The following is a 22,212-nucleotide window of genomic DNA, read 5'->3' as shown; positions in this document are numbered from 1 at the left end:
AGTTTTAAGATTTTATTATTCTTAACATTTCGAAAACATTGATAAGGATGATTTAAAGATGATAGAGTTAAAAAAAAAATGTTATGTACAAATTGTAAGTATAAAAGTAAATTTAAGATAACTTAAGTCAATTAAGATGATTTTTAGATAGAAAATGATAAATTGTTTTCCAGAAACAAAAAGAAAGAGATCAACGAAAAAAGGAAATGAGAGCAGTTAAAGATATCAAGAAACGAAAAGAGTTAATTGATGGAATAATGGTATAAAATTTTTCTTGTTTTTAATATTTCTTTATGAAATAAAATCAGTTTTATAAATTTGTTTTTCTAGATTGTCTTTTAGTCAAATTCAATAGATATGTTGATAGTATAATGAGAAGTAGTGCATCTAATACCGATATTATTTAAAGGTGTTTTGGTACTGAATAATTTAAATACCAGTATAATACCGTTAATTAAATTATTTTATAATATGAATAAAATCTCAAATTAGTTGTAAAAATTTCAATTTTTATTTTATATCAAAATAAAAAACTTTCTTTTTTTTGCTTTTTTCTCTTTTGTAAAAAATGCCCATAAGAAAAATAGGGCATTCAGAGTATCATCTTTAAGAGATGATTGCAGTTTTGTGACTGTTGTTACAAGTTGAAAATCTCATTCAAAACTACCATATCAAGCTTTTCTTTCAATGACAAGTTATTATAGACAAGCAATTACAGTGTTGTCAAGAGAATCACTGTCAGAAGAAACACTGGTTGAAGGGAGAGGATTATATACTGATTGAGTCCATCCATCGAGCAATGGTATTTACAATGGCTGATTTGCTAAGGTGCTCAAAAGATAGCGCTGGATCAAAATTCTTGTAATGTTGATGGCCCTTGTGCAAATATTGTATTAATCTGGGAAAAGTTATACGTCACTCATTGAATTGTTGCACCAACATAGCTTTCAACTTAACAGTTAAATTTGTATTTATTTATTATGGTTATTTATTATGAACAATAGTGTTGTACCAGCTGACAACATTGCTGCATTATTTTGGAACAATGCTTCCACAACTAAGTTTACTGGAACAGGTCATAAAACAACAACAAGTCATAAAATTGCATCGAACTCCTTATCAGTTATCTCAATTTTAGGCTCAAAGTGGATCAACAACTTGAGAGTGCAATTTTTCAATTTTTTACAAAACGTTGGAGCATTGTGTGTAAGATACTCCAGCGAGTTTTGGAGTCTTAGTGGAAGGCCTTTACCATATTCATCTACTATGTATTTTTGAAGTGTTTATTCATTTTTTGTCAGAGAATGGCAAAACAATTTCTTAATGGTGCAATCATCAATGGATCAGTCAGTTCAATAGAGTCATGCTTCTCTTTTATTACAACTTAAAATTCGGAAAAGTCTTCTTTGTCATTAATTACTTAAACATCCACTTTCTGCTACAAAAGCTCTATCAATAGTAATACATGCAATGTGTTCATCATATTCAGCATAAACTGTATTAGCATTTTTTGAACTAAATCAATGCATTTTTTAGCAGGCATTAAACTCAACAACAAATCACGGTGCATAGGAACATACTCTAAGACCTTGCAACACATCCCCAGAAATTTTTTTTTTGATTATCATTAGAAAACACTTCCTCATTCAAAAAATGTAAGCCACAACTTTTTTTAGTGGGGGGCCTTGGGAGAAATCACATATTTTAGAGGAGTACAAAGGAATTTTGTTGTTCAAGATAGGTAACTAAGAGGCATGGAGCATACTCAAATTTCTAGTATGTTGATACTGGTGTCGAATGAGGATGACTTGCAAAAAATTAGGGTAATTGGAGCTAAACCAACCCCGCCCCGACCCCTAACTGCCTCCTTCCTAGAACTACGTGTCCTTTAATCATAAAAATTGTTTTTTTGTTCTATCATAAACTAGATCAAAATTCATCGACAGATTTCAAATTTCATCAAAAAATCTCTTTTCGTTTAAGATTTACAACCATGCAAAGCTTAAAATTACTTAATTAATAAATCAGTTTTTTCTGGAATTTCATTATTTTTTAACTCCAGTTTTAGGGTTATTGACAGTGTAACTTTAAGGAATCCCTGTCCTCCATCTACTCCTAATTTGTTATCAACATCATTTGTTCTTTGACTTCTGTGATGAAGTACCATTGCTACAAGCTCTTCAATGTCATTGCAATACACAATAGGAGTATCTTTTTCTATCAACTATACATTCATAAAAAATTAAAATGAATGATACAAATTGCAATCTAACGATGAAAATTTTTTTTTTTGGTATTAGTTTACTTACCTCTTTGTTTTCATTTAATTCTGGGAGTTAATCACAATTGAATAATTTTCCAATCATTTCGCTGTTCTCAATTAGTTTAATATTGAAACCAGATTCCACACTTTTCTGTCATGCCTCACTTCTCAGAAATCATGCAACTTCAATCATGTTGCGATTACTTAGAAATCATAATGAAGTTATTACAAAAATTGGCTTTAACCTCATAACTAATTTATTTTTAAAAGTATTCTTAAGCAACAGAAACTTACCTGGAATGTAGTTTTAATTGAAGTTTGTTCAATTTGTCTAGAGAAAAGTAAGGTTTCTTAACCTCAGTCTTTCCGAAAGAGATAGTGAGTTACTTCGGACCAAAAGTTTTCAAAGCTAAGGTGTTCCCTGAGTCATTTGTGCTGAAATCTTTGATAGAGCTGGGCAGAACTTTTCCTTGCGTTGTTGGGGATGTTGATTTTATAATGGCAGTCAAATTCTTTTGTCTTTCTAATTTTGTACAGGGATGTCGAATTCCTTGTCCCACTTGGGCATAGCAATCTTGACAAATTAGTCTTTCTGCAGGTTTATTTGAAACATCTTCAGCGCCTTGATAAACAAGTTTTCCCGACACACATTCAAACATAGGGGCCAATATTTTTTCCAATTTTGATTTGCGCCCATTTTCACAAATAAAACATTCACATTTTCTCCCTCTAATAACTCAGGTATTCAGGTCTAAATTTTATAGCATATGTATAGCAGCTATAATAACTAAAATAGCGAAACTAAATTTTAACTGAAGTAAATTAAACATCAATATAGTTATAATTACCTTCATAACACTACTGCATAATGAAGTAAGTATCAGTCCCTGCAAGCCTTTTTCTACATTTTGAGCAAAGCATGGTAGGAAGGTCAGGGTTATCCGCTGAATAACCTTTCCAGAATATAGTTTATATAAGGTTTGAGTAGTCATTTTTCTTTTTATTTAGATTTAAATAAGTTGTTTCAGCATTATTTATTGGTCTTAAATCCTTGCTTTTCCTGAAGCAGCAAATGCAAAATTTTTTAACAAAATCACTATGCTCTTTTGCATGTTAATGCATTTTAAATGAATGCTTCAAATAAATAACTTATGATATGGATTGAAAATATTGGCATGATATTTCGGTCATATCAATCAAATGTCATTATAATGGCTATAAACATGCTTTCAGTTCGTATATCAACGCGTGCAAGGAGTTATTATGCAACTGTTAACAATTAGCAACTGCTAGCTTTTACTAATTGTTAATATTTAAAGGTTGCTTTACTTTGTTTTTATTTTAATAAAAATGTAAATAAAAAGTAATGAAAATTACTTATTCATCTGTAAATTTCAATGTTAAACAAACGTTTTTAAAAACTTTAAAAAAAAATTGATAAATCTATTACAAACATTTCTGAAAATCTAAATACAGGGGCATGGGCATGATTTTGTGGTGTTCGAAACGATTCCCGAATCCCCCCTAGGGTATTGTTTCTAAAAACACATTTCAATTTTTTGCTTGTTTTATATTAAACTAGATCAAAATTCATCAATAGATTTCAAATTACATCAAAAAAAAAATTTTCGTTTAAAAGTTGAGACCATTTAAAGTTATTTCAGGGGGTAATTTTAGACTTTGCATAGTTATAAATCTTAAACGAAAAGAGATTTTTTGATGAAATTTGAAATCTGTCGATGAATTTTGATCTAGTTTATGATAGAACAAAAAAACAATTTTTATGATTAAAGGACACGTAGTTCTAGGAAGGGGGCAGTTAGGGGTCGGGGCGGGGTTGGTTTAGCTCCAATTACCCTAATTTTTTGCAAGTCATCCTCATTCTACACCAGTATCAACATACATAAAATTTAGCTCATGTTGTCCAACATCCAAGCAGCTAATATTTAGCTCATATTGTCCACCTTCTCAAGCTACACGAATTGAAGTACCTTCTAGCTAGAAATATGCTTGTGTCTATTGTATTGATGTTATAGGTACAAGAGTACTCAGAACATTTGGAAGCTTATCCTATCCACACAAACAGAGATAGAGCTTTTAAAATTTCATCAAGACAAAAAGTTAAAAAAAATTCATCAAAAGGTTTTTTAACTATTTGTGCTCATAATATATTGTCATTGTCTTGCATATTTGTGCATTGTTTTTTGTATTTTTGTTAATAATCTGGTATGATTATGGTGTTAAATAATTATTAATTTATTTTTTGATTTTTTTAGTCTCGCAAAATAAATTTCGAAAGTGGTTCCACACCTCAACATATAGAGCAGCTTTTGAACACATTAAACAAACCAGAAAGTGGGAAGTTATATTTAGATGATAGAAAAATGCTTCACTGGCCTTGTTACTTTGTCTACCCAGAGTTTGGTCAATCTGACTTTATTGAAGATTTTTGTGAAGATATAAGGTAATTTTCAAAAGGTTTAAAACAATAAAAGTAAATGTTTGATATCAATCTTGTACAAGTTTTTTTTTTAATTTTTTTTAGTTTGAGTGAACAGCTTGCAGTTATTTTTGAAACCTATCCACCTTGGGATGTGGAGAAAGCATATTCATTAAAAAATATAGAGGTTACAACTTGCTTATTTTTATTTAAGTTTCTTTAGGCTTACTCATTGAGTGAGCCTGCACAAGCAAATACTTGTGGGAAAAAAAATTAATATATTGATGCCACTTTGTGATAAATCTGTATCTGTTATATTATGTCACGTAAATCACTTGTTATTCAAAGTAATTTTTTTAATTTTATTTTAAAAATAGTGGAAAAGCTTTTAAATTTTGAGTTGCTCCCTCTATTTAAAACTTTAATTTTATTTTACATAAAATTATAATTAAAAACATTAAAAGGAAAACAGCACTTTAGGTAAGTAATGTTAGTGTCTTTAGAAGAGTTATGGAAATATTGTGAATTATTGTTTAATATATTAAAAATTTATGCTTCAATAAACTAATTTATGCTTCAATAAAAGTATATTGTTCTTAAATAATTAAAAAAAAAAAAAAGAAGTACAAAAAAAAAACAACTAATGAAGGAAGCAAAAGTTGATATAAAATATAAAATAGTTTTTTTACAATCTTGTAGATGATGTGCTGTTTACATTTCTTTTTTTTAGGCATATGACCTTTAGGATTTCTTTTTTTTAGGCATATGACCTTTAGGATTTCTTTTTTTTAGGCATATGACCTTTAGGAGGAAAATAATTTTATTCATGATTTGTTTGAGGCAATTTTTTAGGTTTCCTCTTTTAGAAGGAAGATTTTAAGTATTTTTAATATTTGTGGTTTACTATTATACTCTTTGAGATTGTTAAAAATCTTGTAAAGATGAATTAATAACAAAATCTAAAATAAACAAAAAGTTTTTTTTTACAACAAAAAGTTTTTTTGATAACAATTTATTTAAAGTGAGTTTGATAATCAGTTTGAACTAAAGACATTCAGCATAAAGGAATATTTCTTTACCACTGAGCACATTATAAATACATTTTGAGTATTAAAAGTGTTTATATATTGTTTTATTATGGAGGTTATAGGTAGATGATACTTATGGGGACAATTTTTTTTAAATAATTTTTGTTTCAATAAAATGGATTGCTTTTTCTTCCCTTTTAAAGTTATGATGATAAAAAGAAATTCTATTGGAAGATGTTTTATATGAGTGATAACGCAAGCAACCCTTGGAATTAGGGTTGGCCTTCGGCAATGCCAACCTAACTGCTGACCTAAAAGTGTTTGAGGTCAGCAAAAAACTGCCAACCTCGTTTCTATGTTTTATGGTAACCTCTTTCTATCAAATTTTTTTGCTGACCTAATGCCAACCTCTAACATTTTCCTAATTCCGAGGGTTGCGCAAGAGTAATTTTTACATAATACAAAGTTATGCAATATTTTGTAAGTTTTGGAATTTGAGCCAAAAAAACTTTAAGTGTGATTACAATAAAGTAAAGTTTATTCATAGAAATTTATTTTTCAAAACTTTTCAATAATAATAAACATTCAATAAATATATTTTATATTTTTTTAAATGCATGAGTTCTGTATAATTTTAAAATTCAGTTTTAGAACCTGATAAGCTTTCTTAAACTTTTTGTACTAAAAAATCTGTTACCAGACTTTTCAAGAATGCCAAGAGTGGATGTTGAAAAAGTAAAAATCTGTTACCAGACTATTCAAGAATGCCAAGATCACAAATAGAGTTGAAAAAGTAAAAATAATAAAAGTTGATTAAAAACTTGTTTTGTTGCACTTAAAATTTATCGAAGTTTAAGATTATTTTACATAAGTTATTTTACATTAGTTTTACAATCAAAATGTGAATGCAGTTCTGTAACTGCTTTTTTTTTTTTTTTTTCTTGTATTCTTTGCTTTTTTTATTTATTTTAAATTATTGCTAGAATCACACTATTTCTCTGAAACAACTTGTCCTTGATATGTTTGGTTGTGGAAATTTAAGTTAAGCACAGTATTACTAGGGTGGTGGAAATTAAAATTTTAGATTTTTCATATTGATTTTGATTGTGTTTGTAAAAAGTATTGATATATTTTTGATGTCGATAATGATGTCGATGTTGATGTTTGTAAAAAACAGTCAACTAACTTTAAAAATCTTTAAAAATTTTTAAATAAATTTTCATTAAAAATTTTTTATATTAATACCAGAGAGCAACTACAGTTAAGAAGGCTGTTTATTGTGGTTTCCTCTCTCAACTCTATAACTTTTAGATAAGTCTACTAAATAAATTTTATAATAAATTTAATTGTTTTTTAATGAAGCATATGAAATAAACTAAGAATTTTTCAAATCAATTTAAAATAAAACTCTATAAAAGAAATATTTATTCATTTGCATAGAAATAATATATTTAAAAAAGGTTTGATTTGTTTGCAATTCTTGACTATAAGCATTTAGCTTTTTAAAGATAATAAAGTTTTATTTAACTGTATGTTCTTAATAAACAGTTTTTTGACAATTTTTATTTAATATCAAAACTTTTTTTGGATAATTGTTATGGGTCAAGTTGTACTGATGTTTTGCTGAAATTGATACCTGGAAATGAAAATATACTCAAATTAGAACCAGGACCAAAAATAAAGGAAATACAATTTTCAAGTTTTGTTTTCAGCATACATTCAACATGATATCTATAAAAAGTAATATTCAAATTCAAAAACTTGAAGGTTTTCTTGACAAAAAATTTTTTTGGAGGATGTCTTTTTTTTTATTTCTTATTCCCAGCAGTTAAAAACAATCTTTTAACATTTGTTGTTCATTTTTAAATTCCAAAAAATACTAAAAAGTTCATTTTTAAATTCCAAAAAGTGTTAATTGTTGCTGTGATAATTGGTTGCAGCTAATGGAAAAATCAATACCAGGTTTTTTTTTAAATTGCTTCAAAAGTGTTCATAAGATAACACTTTTTCTTGTTCTTTTTCCAATATTTGAGGTATCATAATTTAATCACCAATAACAAATATTTCACTTGAAATTGTAAGGATTTTTCACAAATCTTTCAGTCAAATTCTGGAATAAATTACCAATTAAAACAATAGAAGTTAAAAGCGTCAACTTATTTAAAGCTAAACTAGACTTAATTGAGTACATTTAACTTTTTTGTTTTGTCTATAAAAGATTTAACATGACATTAAAACTCAACAGTATTGTATATTATTATTATTGTTATTATTATTATTTTTATTATTACAATTATATTGTTTTATTTAAATTATAACAAAGTTTATTTATTTTTTTATTTTATATCTTAATATTTTTTATATATTAATATATTTTTTAAAAACCTCCAAAAAAAGATCCTAATCTTTGTTTATTCTCTTAATCCAAGATCTAGATCTTGGGTTTCAAGACTAAACAAAGATTAGGTTTTTAATTAATAAATAATAATTTATTTCTATTTATTATTGTTAACATTAGACACCTTTCAGCAATTTTTTTTTTAAGATTATAACTACATTTAATATTACCTGCTTACACCTAGTGTCTGTTTTCTATTAAGAGTTAAGCGCCTAATAAAAGTTGAAAATCCATCCTTTATAACCTATTTATATTAAATAGCACCTGTTTGCATCCATTGAAATCCATTGAAACTTGTTTACACCCATTAACACCTGCAATACACCCAAAGCACCTGTTTAATTTTAATAATGCACCTGCTTAATTTTCCAAAGCACCTGTTTAATTTTCAAAGTCAAGTCAGGTTATCCTGCTACTGGTAACATGTAACCCAGTACAATCTGCTTCATGTCCTGCTGCCTTGTAGGATACGCCTTTTTAGGCAAAGGCTAGGAGATGCCAAGTCCGACTCAAAACACCCCCTGCCTTAGGGCTCTTGGTTGAGTAAAGGCTAGAGATGGTGTCTCAATAAAAATACTCATCTTGGGCAGATGTTAAATGCATCTGGCTACTGTTTTTTAAAAGGCCTCTTAGGCAAAGACTAAAGGGGTAAATATATACTATCTGTTGACCAACTCCTTCTTCATCTATTAGGCTGGCGCAGATGTATTTTTAATACATTATTTCCAGTTAAGGATGTTGAATGCTGGATCTTGTGTTAATGCATGGGTTTTGCTTGTGTCTTTGTTTTTTTGACTAGGCGACTCATTCTTTTATCTCCTAATGAGGGTATAGCTCTAAAACTTAGTTTTATGGTTCTGAGGCCGGCTGGTAGTCAGGTTTTCCGAACTCAGTGGTAGCTCTCAGAGAGGCTGATTCCATCAACAGCTGAAAAATATCAAAGTATTAACAGTACCATGTTGCACATAGATGGTGTCCCTGTTTGTACTTTTGGTGTGCATTGTCAAGGCCAGATTTGGTTTCCTTTGTTACGGCTTAGGGTTTATTAATAGTAATGAGGCAATTGCTTGGGCTATTAAGCAGTGTACTGAGTACTATCTATGTTTTGAGTCAAGTTCTTTAACAAATTTTAAAATGATAAAACAACTACCTTAAAGCTGACTGGGACTCTTCCTTTAATTTCCTTTGTTTTAGCCCTTGGGTAGAAATCTTTCGTCTTCCTGCTGACAAATGTGTTTCTTACATGACTTCATAAATTCAGGCTGGCATAGAATCTTTTATTCCTTCTTGATGATTCCAGTTCAAGCCTCACTGTTCTCCGTGGTTCTCCTCACATTGTGCTGCTGCAATTTCCAGTCGAAACCTTTACTTCCATATCAATCAGCAAAACAGTTGTCCAGAAAACAGACATGTTTATTACTGCTAGAAACCATTGTAAAAAGGTTTTGTCTAACGCTAAAGTGGCAATTGCTTGGGCTATTAAACAGTGTTCTGAGTACTATCTATGCTTTGAGTCAAGTTCTTCAACAAATTTAAAAATGAATAAAGTACCAAAAACTATAAAACACAAAAAATCTTTCACTAATATTCGTGGTCTTCGAAGTAACTTTTCTTTTGTTAAGTCTTATCTCTTGCTAAGTTCACCAGACCTACTTGCTCTTTGTGAAAGTAATTTGAGTTCAGCTGTCTCATCTTGCGATTTTAGTGTTGATGGTTATCCTCCTTTAATTCATAAAAACTCTAATAGTCACATGCTTGGCCTGGGCATTTACATTCGTAAGAATTCACCCATTTGTCGTGAAACTAGGTTTGAATCCACAGACTATTCTTTCATGTGCTTTCGTTTAGCACCACTTCACTCTATTGACTTTCTCTTTGTTCTATATCGCTCTTCTTCATCTCAAGACTGCACTCTTTTTGATGTTATTTCTGATCATATTGACCAAGCCCTCTCTCTTTATCCATCAGCCTATATTGTTTTTGTCAGTGACTTCAATGCTCATCACACTGAATGGCTTGTCTCTAGTGTCAGTAATTCTGCAGGCATTAAGGCCCACAACTTTTGCCTTTCTCAATCCCTAACTCAAATAATCTACTTTCCAACTCGCTTTCCAGACAACCCGAATCATTTACTCTTATTTAATTCTTAGAGGAATAAGAGTTTTTGATTACCCGAATCAAAAACTCTTATTCCTCTAGTTTTTTTCTTTGAACATCAGTTCTTCGGAGTTTGCTTCCTTCATCTTACTTTCCTTGTTCATATAATTTGCTATCTTTTAAGTCGTCTGTCAATCGTTATCTTGCTTTACAGTTTTCATCTTTTCTCTTCCAGTAACTTCCAACTCTAATTAGTGGTTCCTTGCAGCCTTGTTGGAAGCAAAGACATTAAAAAAAAACACTTCTTTTCATCATTACCACCTGCCTATATCTTTTTTTTTCCTGTCTACACCCATTGTTACATGCTTATTGCAATGATGATGACTGGTCTATAACCAGTTTGTAGCATTTGTATTATTTTTATTAAGAAAAGTTATAATACATAAGTAATATAGGTATTATTAGCCTCAACTTATTTCTCTGCACAACAGCTTTGTTATTCAAGGTTTATGTTTCTGAATTATAAGGTTGAAAGAGGGTTGATGACTGGTCTATAACCAGTTTGTAGCATTTGTATTATTTTTATTAAGAAAAGTTATAATACATAAGTAATATAGGTATTATTAGCCTCAACTTATTTCTCTGCACAACAGCTTTGTTATTCAAGGTTTATGTTTCTGAATTATAAGGTTGAAAGAGGGTTGATGACTGGTCTATAACCAGTTTGTAGCATTTGTATTATTTTTATTAAGAAAAGTTATAATACATAAGTAATATAGGTATTATTAGCCTCAACTTATTTTTCTGCACAACAGCTTTGTTATTCAAGGTTTATGTTTCTGAATTATAAGGTTGAAAGAGGGTTGATGACTGGTCTATAACCAGTTTGTAGCATTTGTATTATTTTTATTAAGAAAAGTTATAATACATAAGTAATATAGGTATTATTAGCCTCAACTTATTTCTCTGCACTACAGCTTTGTTATTCAAGGTTTATGTTTCTGAATTATAAGGTTGAAAGAGGGTTGTAATGACTGCAGGAAGAAAAAAGAAAGAGTAAGTTTCTGACTTTAGTGGCTCCCTCTCTTTTGTTTATTTCTTTTGGGAGATAAAAAAGCCAAAGGAATCAAAATTTAACTAACTTTTTATTTTTTTAATATATATTAACAAAAGTTCTGTTTTGACAAATATTTTAGATAAAAATAAACTTTAAGAAAGTTCTCAGTACTTATTTTTTTGCATCTTTTATGTAATGGGTCGTTTTCAAATGCTTTTGTGTAGTGAATATATTTCAAATGTTTTTATCACGTGAGTTCTTAATTATCAATTTATAACTTTTTTTGTTCAGATATTTTTTGAAGATATTAACAGAAATACACTTATCAAGGTTAATCCAACAATGCAGTTACGAACTCTAGTATCAGATAAAAGGTTTGCATAATTTTTTTCAGAATTTTTCAGAATTATCATAACAACATTAGTTTTAATTAAGAATAGCTTTATTTTCAAATATTAAGAATTTAACTTTTTGATATTTCAAAATAAAATTAGGGGAAGTTGGAAGACTTTTTTATTTCTTGTTACATTTTTTTAAAATTGTAACAAGAAATAATCAAAAGATCATAATAGAAAATAAAAATACTATGAAAATTTTTTCCAGATTCTTAAGAAAAATTGTTAGTAAGTAGTTTATCTCACATAATTTAAAAAAGATTTTTTTACCTCCCATTATTTTAGTTCATATACCTCTTAGTCTACAATACAATGCAAAACGACTTTGAAAATACACATTAGAATTTTATATAGAACAAATAAGTTATAATTATCTTTTAAAATTTTACTATACTGCCCTAATTACAAAATTAAAGACAGTAAGTGAAAAAAAATGAAAAAAGACTTAGGACCGGAGTTTACTTCATTAACATATATTCTCTTATGGTACAAAGCAAAAAGACTGTATTTGTTTTCTTTCTTACCTAAAACATGCTAACAAATTAATTAATAATTTTAGTTCATAACAAAACGACTGTATATGCTTAATTATGATAATTAAATAAAAAATTATTAAAACCTCTTTTTTGAAGTCAGTTGATGATATTAAAAGTTTCTGACATGTACTAAGCTGACTGGTTGGCTAAATACGTTTTTTGTTTTTTAAGAATATCTCAGAATGGAAATTTTGCAGTTACTGTCTATTTTGTAAGTAGGGCAGTATAAGTATTTGTATAAAACCATCCTTTAAATGGCGCTGTTGAAACTAAAACCAGTAATTGGGATAAAAAAATCCCCTAAAATAAAAAATGAATTGAGCATCATTTTTCTGTAATACTCAGCTTTACAGCATCATGATCTATTTCAATATGAATCATTCAATCATGTAAATTTTAAATATTTGATTTGCATTGGTTACGAAGTAATTTTACATGTATGATATAAAAAACCTATTAATGCATAGTTAAATTTTTCTAAATCTAATTTAAAAATTTCTTATGCATTAATAGGTTCTCAATATATCATGTTTTCAATATATAGCCCTCAAAATTAATTGGTCATTCAAAGTTACCCCACAAATGGGGTAACTTTGAATACGTATTCTGTATAAGCAAGACCTTTTTTCAAAACCTCTAAGCTACTAAGTTGCTGATTACCTTTTGATCTGACGAATATAATGTTTATAAGTAAAGAAAGAGATATATTTTTTGTAATTGTCTATGCTTTTTTTGAACAAGAGGTTTTTGATTGATCAAGTATTTTCCTTTAATATGTTTTAAGAGATCTATAAAATGTAACATCAAGAGGTAGAGTTACCAGTTATAGAACAAGATACTGTTTTCTTCGCAACAAAGTACTATTTTCTTTAGTAAATCACTGAAAAGATTGCTTACATTATAACTAATAGGAACTTCTTGCAATTTGACAAAAAACAATAACAAAATAGTCAAAAATGCCATTAGTATTAAACCGTCCTGAATTTGGTTGTATTGTACATTAGGTGGTCCACTTTTGGTTCTTGTTGTCCATAAATGGTCAGCTTTATAAACATAACCAGATACGATTTGAGCAGAGGCACTAAAAGTGGTTGACGTAACATAACATGTTGTACAATTGCTAATTTTTGCATATTTGTAAAAATTATGGATTTTCCTTGTGCTTTTGGAGTACGTTTTTAAACCTTATTATAAAAAGTGTCAACTTGCACCCTGTGAACATCTACTAATTTTTTGTATGGTAAAGCACTCTTGTTACTATTAAGTTGAAAACTGGGACTCATTAAATTTATATACTGCCTTGCATCAATTTTTTTTTGTATAAACGTGGGATAGTACTGCTATGAAATGCTAAACAAAAATAAAGATGAATAACAGTACTTTCAACAAATTTAGTTCAACACAATATTAAATGTACACACGCATTATATGAAATTTTTTTTTATATAAGGTTTAAAATTTATTTGTGATCTGCAAAAATAGTATATACACACAGACACACATAAACTAATATATATATATATATATATATATATATATATATATATATATATATATATATATATATATATATATATATATACATATATATATATATATACACACATATACACACATATACACGCAGCTTTAAAAAATTACAGCTAAAAAAATATGTGTGTGTGACTTACTTTTTATACACATGACATATTAATTTTTATTCATAGCAATATTTTATATAAAACATGTATGACAAAAGAAATCTTTAAGTTGTTTCATATTTCTGACAATTTATGTAGTGGGGTTTTTTTGAACGTTATTAAAGTTACCCCATGTGCGAAGAAATATATACAATAAAGTATGTAATGCTATAGCAATAGAACATAACTATAGTAGGCAGAGATGTATTTGAATTTTTGGCACCCTGGGGCACTGTTTTTTTAAGCGCCCTTTTTTAAAAATAACTGATATTTGATGATTATTAAAAAACAAAAACATTTTCTATACAAACATATATTAATTTATATTAATCACTATAGAAAATTATAATTTTCTATGTGAGTTTTGTTTTGCAAATATATTTTTCATGTCATTAAAGTTCATATCTATGATAAGTGCTCATTCTATATATAGAATTGCTAACCTATTAAGACGATCACCTGCCATTCGCGACCTCAAATAAGATTTAACCCTCTTTAATGCTGAAAATGATCTCTCGGCTGAACAATTGGATGTTGGGCAGCATAGATATATTCTTAATGCTATATCTACGTAAGGAAACAGCTCTTGAAGTTTTTCAGTTCTGATCATTTTATAGATATTTATTATAGTTTTAGGTCTTACGTTTTCAGTTAAACTCGTTAAATAACTTCTGAATTGTATACACTCGTTAGCAAATGAAGACGAAAGTTCATTTTTATATATATTTTGAAGTATTTCTGTTTTTTTGTAAACTTCTGATGGCTATAGTTTTATTAGTTGAAATAAAAAAATAAATTTTTTATTAGCTTCATCATAGCACAATTTTCTTCTTTCTAGTTCTAAATGAAGTTTATCAATAATAGCATAATATGTATTAATTCTTAAAGAGCCTCGAATTTCAAAATTTGTTTCTCCTTCTCTTTTTTCATCTGCAGTTAGTTTGCTTTTTCTTTTGCGTATTTTTTTATATGTTTTGTGTTCCGATTAATTAGTTGCTCTCTCTTCATAGATACCAAACATACTTCTTAAATCTAATACATATCGAATTAAAGATTCGTATAAACTTACATCTGTTTCTAAATCAATCTCAACTGACTGCAATTGTTTACTAGTTTTGTTGAATCTTTCTAGTATATCGCCCCATAATGCGGCCATTATAGCTGTTTTAAGACTGTCTAGTTTTAAATATAGCTCGTTAGCTTCTGATTTTGAAATAGATTTTTCTGTTTTATCATCTTTAATAAAAGACAGTGCATTATTTCAATCCAATTTTTGTTTAAACTAATACTTGTATCAGATCTTGGTGACCACCTAGTATCTGATAGTTTTTTAAGTGATACATTTTCTGTTTTAATCAAATTCTTCTGAAGTATTTTCCATCTATATGTAGAGGCACTGAAAAATTTATAAATATTTTGAAGCAGAATAAAAAATTCAGAAGTATAAATACAACAGCCCACAGCGCATTCACCAAAAAGATTTAAAGAGTATGCCGAGCATGGTACAAATGTAGCTAAAGGATTAACTTCTTTAATGCGAGCTTGAAATCCTGTATATCTACCAGAAATATTAGACGCATTGTCGTAACTTTGATCACGACAATTATTAATATCTAATCCATGCAATTCTAAAACTAAAAATACAGCATCTGTTAATTCTTCAGATTTATGACCAGAATTGGGTAAAAACCCTAAAAATCTTACTACCGGACAGCCATTCTTTTGAACATACCGAAAAGTGAATGACAGTTGATCTACATGGCTAATGTCAGGAGTAGAATCAATACTGATGGAAAAGTATTTAGCTTCCTTTATTACTTTTACCATTTGTTGAATAACATCTGCCATTATACTTATGAACTGCTCATATATATTAAATGACAGGTACAATGTTGAACCTTTTCCTTTATTTCCATTCTTCAACGTGTTGCGCTAAAAAAGGATCAAACTGAGCAATAAGCTCTATACTCATCATGAAGTTCCCATTATGAACAGATCCAAAACGGTCATCATCACCTCTAAAAGACATTCCACAAGAAAAAAGGGATTTCACAACAGTTACCACTCTTGTCGATACATTTTTTTCCAATAATTTATTTTCGTTTCTACTTGATACTTTAGCTTTTGATTAACTCAATTTAATACTTCTTTTCTTTCTTTCATATTTATTACACAATTTTTAGTGTTGTGAATTTTCATGACGTTTGATTTTTTCTTCTCCTTTTTTCCAATCTGATAAACCAACTGTGGCAAACGATGTAGTGCCACAAAATAAATAGCAGAGTGCATAAAATATTGATCTTTTACTTTCTGAGTAAATCAAAAATGTTCCGTTAATTTTTTCACCATTAACAAGAGTAGATACAAAAATACTTTTTGACAAATAACGAAAACGAGTACGTCTTACCCCACCAATTATTTGAGTGTAAATTCTTTTTGACTTTTGGAAATTATTTTTCTCTAAATTTTGGTTAAATCCATTGATTGATAAATAATCTATCGTTTCTTGATTTTTTATGCAATTGGCAGGATCATTTCTAAAGAGAAAATATATTTATTTAATATACAAAAACCAAAAATATTATTCACAGTTTATAACAAATAATATAAAAAAAATTCTACAAAAACATTTTTTTAAGCGCCCTTTTTTAAAAATATTTGATATTTGATGATTATTAAAAAACAAAAACATTTTCTATACAAACATATATTAATTTATATTAATCACTATACTAAAAAAAATACAATATAAAAAAAATTCTACAAAAACATTCAAGCATTAGATAATAGAGATAAATGCATAATATAACTAGAGGATAAAAGTATCGTTTAAAATGTACAGTGTACTTATTAATAATTTATTTTCTAACATAATTTAACATAACAAGCGACTAAAAAAAATGGTCTACCTATGTACATATTTATACTTGTAACCTACCGTGAAAAAAATTAAAAAATTAAAAAAAGCTTACTCAGGAACAATACACTGTTTAGGAAGATTGTTATGTTCATCTATTGGCAAACGTGGTGTATCATTTATTTCATTCGATTCTGTAGACTATAGAGTTTAACTCGTTTTTGTACTGCTGTTATTTAATAATATTAGATTTTCTGGGTTTGATAGATTATCTTTATTAACAGTGAACCTGTGATCATTTTGGTTTCTATAGAGAAAAATATAATAAATTTAATATAACTTGCATGTACCAAAAGATATTATTTATAAATTATATCAAATTTTAAATAAAGATTTTACAATAAACATTTGGGCTTGTTATGTTCATGCATGGACAAACAAGGTGTATCATTTAGTTCTTCGAATTCTGTAGACAATAGAGTTTTACTGGTTTCAGTACTGCTCTTAATTGATAATATTAATATTAGATCGTCTGGATTTGATAGGTTATTCTCATTAACAATAAAGCTGTGATCATTTTGATTGCTGGTATTATTTACTACATTTTCAACCTAAAGCATAAATAACGATTACTACGCATATCTACGTTTTAGATATAAATTATTTACATTAAATAATAAATAACATAACAATATGTATTGCAAATAACAATATGAAGTACAAATAACAATATGAAGTACAAATAACAATATGAAGTACAAATAACAATATGAAGTATAAGCAATAAATAACAGAACAATATGTACCTATATGTATAATATATTTGCAAAATTAATAAAACGTATGGTTTTCTAGCTAAATAAACTTACTTGGCGATGTGTTAGGCTGTTTATCTGTAAAGACAAAATATGTTTCTAACTTAGCAGTCTTTAAAAGTATTTTCGCTTCATCTTCATTTTTTGCATGAGATCGTTTTCGGTTTTCTGCACCGCTAAGCTTTGTACTATAAACCATCATCGCTTTTTAAATTAAGAATCCTAAAAGGTATGTTTTATTATAAGTTTATACCATTATGCGATAAGCATAATATTGAATAATATTAAAAATTATATAAAAAGCTCAGTAGGCAGAATACAAATTATATATGATAACAATAAATACTACTAATAATACTAAACTAAAAACAATGATTGAAATACAAATGTTTACCTTTTTCAAGATCGTATACTGTAATACAAGGCATTAAGCAGACAATATACTGAAGAGCAAAATACTTAGACAAACAATAAAAAAACAAATTATATTGAAACAATAAAAAATTCCAAATTATATTGTGCACAAGCGGTATATACAAGATGGTTAGCAAAAGAATGTATCCCTCAAAAGGCGATCAAAGCCCAATTGCTAATTTAATATAATTAATGCGTAATTTATTCTGCTTATCACTTTAAATTGTATAAAAAATAAAATAAAAAACAAACTGATTAGGGCATATTAGTACAAAGTTTATTGAAAGTTTAAAGTATTTTGAAAGTTTTTGTTTTTTTTTCACGAAGAAAATCTTTGAAGAATTATTTCATTTTTTAAACTAAATAGCTGTCTCTATACCTAGTAAGTATTTCCGTTAATAAAGTTAATTAAGCGTAAAATGAAATTAATAGGCAAAACCCAACATTTATTTCTGGTATATTATTTACTAATTAAAAAATAAGAATCAAATATTTAATAAAAACTATAAATCAAAAATAATTTATATCTGAATTACTCGTAGGAGTAGACCTCGAAACGCCGGCGCATGAGTGTTGAGCTTACCCATTACGCTATCGGTACATGCTATATATTGTTTGTTTTGACACGTGACTTTCAGTATCAAACCAACGTTCTTGGATGAATAATTGACGCTTAGTTATGTATAATTTGCAGGTTTAATTTGATCGCCTTTTGAGTGATATTTTCTTCTGCTAACCAAATTTTGCCGGATAAAACTGGAGATATTTAGTCTATAAGTAGGTCTATGATTTGGAGATAATAATAATATAAAAATTTTCGTGAAATGATATAAAATGACTATTTTACGATTTTCTAAAACTCTAGCATTCTGAAAGCTGGCGCCCGGGGGCCAAAGCCCTCCTGGCTCCCCTTAAATACGTCTCTGATAGTAGGCTAACAAACCTTTTTAGATTTTACATGCCTAATACATTTATAAACAAACATTATGTAACTTAGACAACAAGCTGCTACACTAGCTGAGACAGTGTACAAGGTATTTTGACTAATATTTTTGAGAAAAATGTCCGAAATGTTTAATTCATTTTTTAAGGAACAATAGCAACCAATAAAAGTAAGACTTTAAATAATCAAAATATAAACTATTTTTAATACTTTGATGTTTAAGGTTTGAACAGTTTCATAATTCTTGTCATATTTACAACTGGAAAAAAAAAAGATTTTTATTCAAAGTTACCCATCTATTTAAAGTTACCCCACTATTCAAAGTAACCCCACTATTCAAAGTAACCCCGCTATTCAAAGTAACCCCGCTATTCAAAGTAACCCCCGGTTTACGATTAGGTTAAGATTTTAAAGTAAAAGGTAAAGTTTAATTACCCAAAGTTCGGGTAAACTTGGGGTTTTTTTTAGGGTAAACTTTGGGTGATTTTTGAATTGTTATTTTTAATTATTAGCATACTATAATAAATATTTCTTTAAAATTTTATAAAGTTAATTATTTAAACAAATGCTTATGAGGTAATGTGGTCTTTTACCCTAAAAGAGTTTTTTATAACAATGATTCCTGGTTATTAATATGTTTATTGGTTTGAATTTTATATATATTTTATAAAAATTATGAAACAAAAGTATAAGTTTTATATTTAGATTCACAATGGCTGGTATTGCCCCTGTACTCATGGTCATGTCGAAAATTACTGAATTTTATAAAGTTACATTAGAGAACCAATCAACAGAGGATTTTTAAAGCGAATATTATTAAATATTTAATAATGATTTTTCCAAAATTATAGCTAAAGTAATGATTATGAGAAACAACGCTTGTCATTTACTCAAAAGAAATTCCCAAAATTCTATTTTACTTGGAAATAAATATTCGAGAATTTTTGCTTTTAAACAATTGGTATTGTATTATATTTTTGCCAATTATTAATAATAATTTTATTTATGTCTATTAATAAATTCTTGCATTCTTGTCTAGTAATTTTTCTCAGAATATAAGATAGAATAGCATTGAAGAAGATGCATTTAAAAATTCATGGTTTAACTTACAAAATTGTACAGGGATTACATCAAAATCATTTGTGTACTTTTTTTCTACTAAGAAGATAAGGATATGAATAATTAATATTATTATTAATTAATAAATAATTAATTAATCATTAATAAATTGAACACATTTTTTTTATTTTTTTTTTCAACATCTTCACTTTCAACAAGGCTGCAAGCAACTACTATTAGAGTTGGAAGTTACTGGAAGAGGAAAGATGAAGTTTATAAGATTGCAAATTATAGAAATCAGGAAAACAAGATGAAGGAAGCGAGATCCAAGGGACTAATGTTCGAGGAAAAAAACTAGAAGAATAAGAATTCTTGGAGCACTCAAAAACAGTCACAATAAAAGAATGAAACTTAATTGAATGACGAGTAACTCAAGAATGAATTTTAGTAGATGGCACAAAAGACGCTAGCTCTTTAGAGCAGTGCCCATTATAGTATTTATAGGAAAGAGAAAGAGAAGTAGCATTACGACAATTTGGCAATGGTTGATGGTTGGTTGCAAGAGCAGCTGTGTTTACAAAGCGTTTTAGAAAGAGAAAGGGCATCATTCGGAGATCCACTCCAGATATGGCAACAGTATTCCTTGCAATGACGGATTTGAAATTTATATAGATAAAGAATAGAATCTTGAGTAAGAAAATGGCGAGCACAATAAAAAGATGCAACCTTAGCAAATGCTAATTTTGCAATCTACTTAATATATGGTTTCCAAGAAAAATCGGAAGTAAGAGTTAATCCCAGAAGATGAAGGGTAAATGACTCATCGAGTATATTACCGTTCATAAATATTTGAAGATCTAGATTATTGCAATAACAGTTAGATGAAAAAAAAATTGATTTTAAGTTAAAGTTTACCAGCCACTGAGAGCCTCAAGCTATAGCAGAAGTGAGATCTTTTTTAAGTTCAAATGTCCCCTCCAAGCAATCAGAGAGTGTTGGCTTCTTATCAAGACAAGAATAAATGATAGTATCATAGTCTTTATGAATTAAAGGAAGATAACCATCAACACTAAGATCACAAAATAAGACAGTTGAACTCAAAAAAAAAGAGCAATTAGGTCTGGTGAACTTTGCAAAAGGTAAAACTCAACAACAAAATAGTTATAGTGCAGTTTTAAGGTGGATCCATTGTAAAAATTATGGTTCTCAGTGAAAAGAATTTGTTATAATACATCTTTCCTGTATAGTTTTGTTTGTTGATTATGTGATGTTTTACCACATATCTGAACCTTGAGGTACGCCGCTTATAACTTCAGTCCATTTATATTAGACCATTAATTTGTACACGCTGTTGCCGATTTGTACACGCTGTTGCCGATCCAATTGTAAAGCTCTCCTCGAACTCCATAATCTTCAAACTTATGCATTAGTCAATTATGCGGAACCTTTTTAAACGCTTTAGCAAAGTCTGTGCAAACTACGTCTAACAAATGACCCCGGTAAGTGGCGTCCATCATTATGTCTCTAACAAATTCGTTACACAGCTTTTGTTTGGGATAAAACCATGTCGATTTTGTGTTAAAAGATTATCTTCAAGACAGTGCTTTATTACGTGATCATATAAAATTCCCTCCATAATCTTGAAAGGAACTGAAGTGAGTGATACCGGTCTGTAATCTGACGCCTTTAATTTGCAATCCTTCTTAAAAATTGGCGTAATTTTTGATGGTCTCCAAAGCACAAGTACAGATCTAGTTACGATTGATTGCTTAAATATAAGTGTTATAGATATTAGAAATGCTTCTGAACAATTTTTAAAGACGCGGGGATGTAAGCCATCTACAACCATTGATTTTTTTTTCAACAAACAACATTTTTTATCTAATGAAAGGTTAAGTTTTTCTCACCAATGTTACATACTTTTTGAGTGCGCCGAGGAAACTCCTGTATAGGACCCGGTAACTGAGTTACAAAAACTAACTTAAATGTTCATTTAATGTGGATCATATCAAATCATAATAGGTTGATGTGATGCTATCGGATGTCTCAAGTGATCTGATGTGTTCGTTTATGCGTTGTTTGCTACTTTTGTACTTATGTAATAGTTTAGGCTCATATTTGTAATTCGACACCGACCTTTCTTCATACTTTAGTACAGGTTCTTTATCTATGTTAAGCTAAATGTACTTCTCGAATTTTATTATGAGTGCTACAACCGGCAGCTTGACAAT

The 22,212-nt window shown here is 28.6% G+C and overlaps 2 protein-coding genes across 2 annotated transcripts in view; one reads left to right on the top strand and one right to left on the bottom strand.

Annotated features, from left to right (window-relative positions):
- The window catches only part of LOC100206011 (tetratricopeptide repeat protein 4), a 28,844-nt gene extending 8,894 nt beyond the window's left edge, over positions 1-19,950 (top strand). Inside the window, exons 5-10 of the mRNA XM_065801052.1 lie at positions 40-94; positions 174-260; positions 4,540-4,727; positions 4,809-4,890; positions 11,575-11,657; positions 19,628-19,950. Of these exons, the coding sequence (XP_065657124.1) occupies positions 40-94; positions 174-260; positions 4,540-4,727; positions 4,809-4,890; positions 11,575-11,657; positions 19,628-19,727 (595 nt within the window). The 3' untranslated portion in view covers positions 19,728-19,950. The remainder of the gene's footprint in view (positions 1-39; positions 95-173; positions 261-4,539; positions 4,728-4,808; positions 4,891-11,574; positions 11,658-19,627) is intronic.
- A 1,547-nt stretch (positions 19,951-21,497) lies between these two features.
- On the bottom strand, positions 21,498-21,830 carry LOC136082577 (uncharacterized). Its single transcript, XM_065801989.1, has one exon. It carries the CDS (start codon positions 21,828-21,830, stop codon positions 21,498-21,500), a length of 333 nt encoding a protein of 110 aa, XP_065658061.1.
- Between the last annotated feature and the right edge of the window lie 382 nt (positions 21,831-22,212).

Source organism: Hydra vulgaris, chromosome 07 (assembly GCF_038396675.1).
Source record: "Hydra vulgaris chromosome 07, alternate assembly HydraT2T_AEP".
Lineage (NCBI taxonomy): Eukaryota > Metazoa > Cnidaria > Hydrozoa > Anthoathecata > Hydridae > Hydra > Hydra vulgaris.
The sequence above is the reverse complement of the archived record's forward strand: the minus strand, read 5'-3'. Positions and strand labels throughout refer to the sequence as shown.

Excerpts from the sequence above, each read along its gene's own strand:
- LOC136082577 (XM_065801989.1), bottom strand. The coding sequence starts at position 21,830 with ATGGTTGTAGATGGCTTACATCCCCGCGTCTTTAAAAATTGTTCAGAA.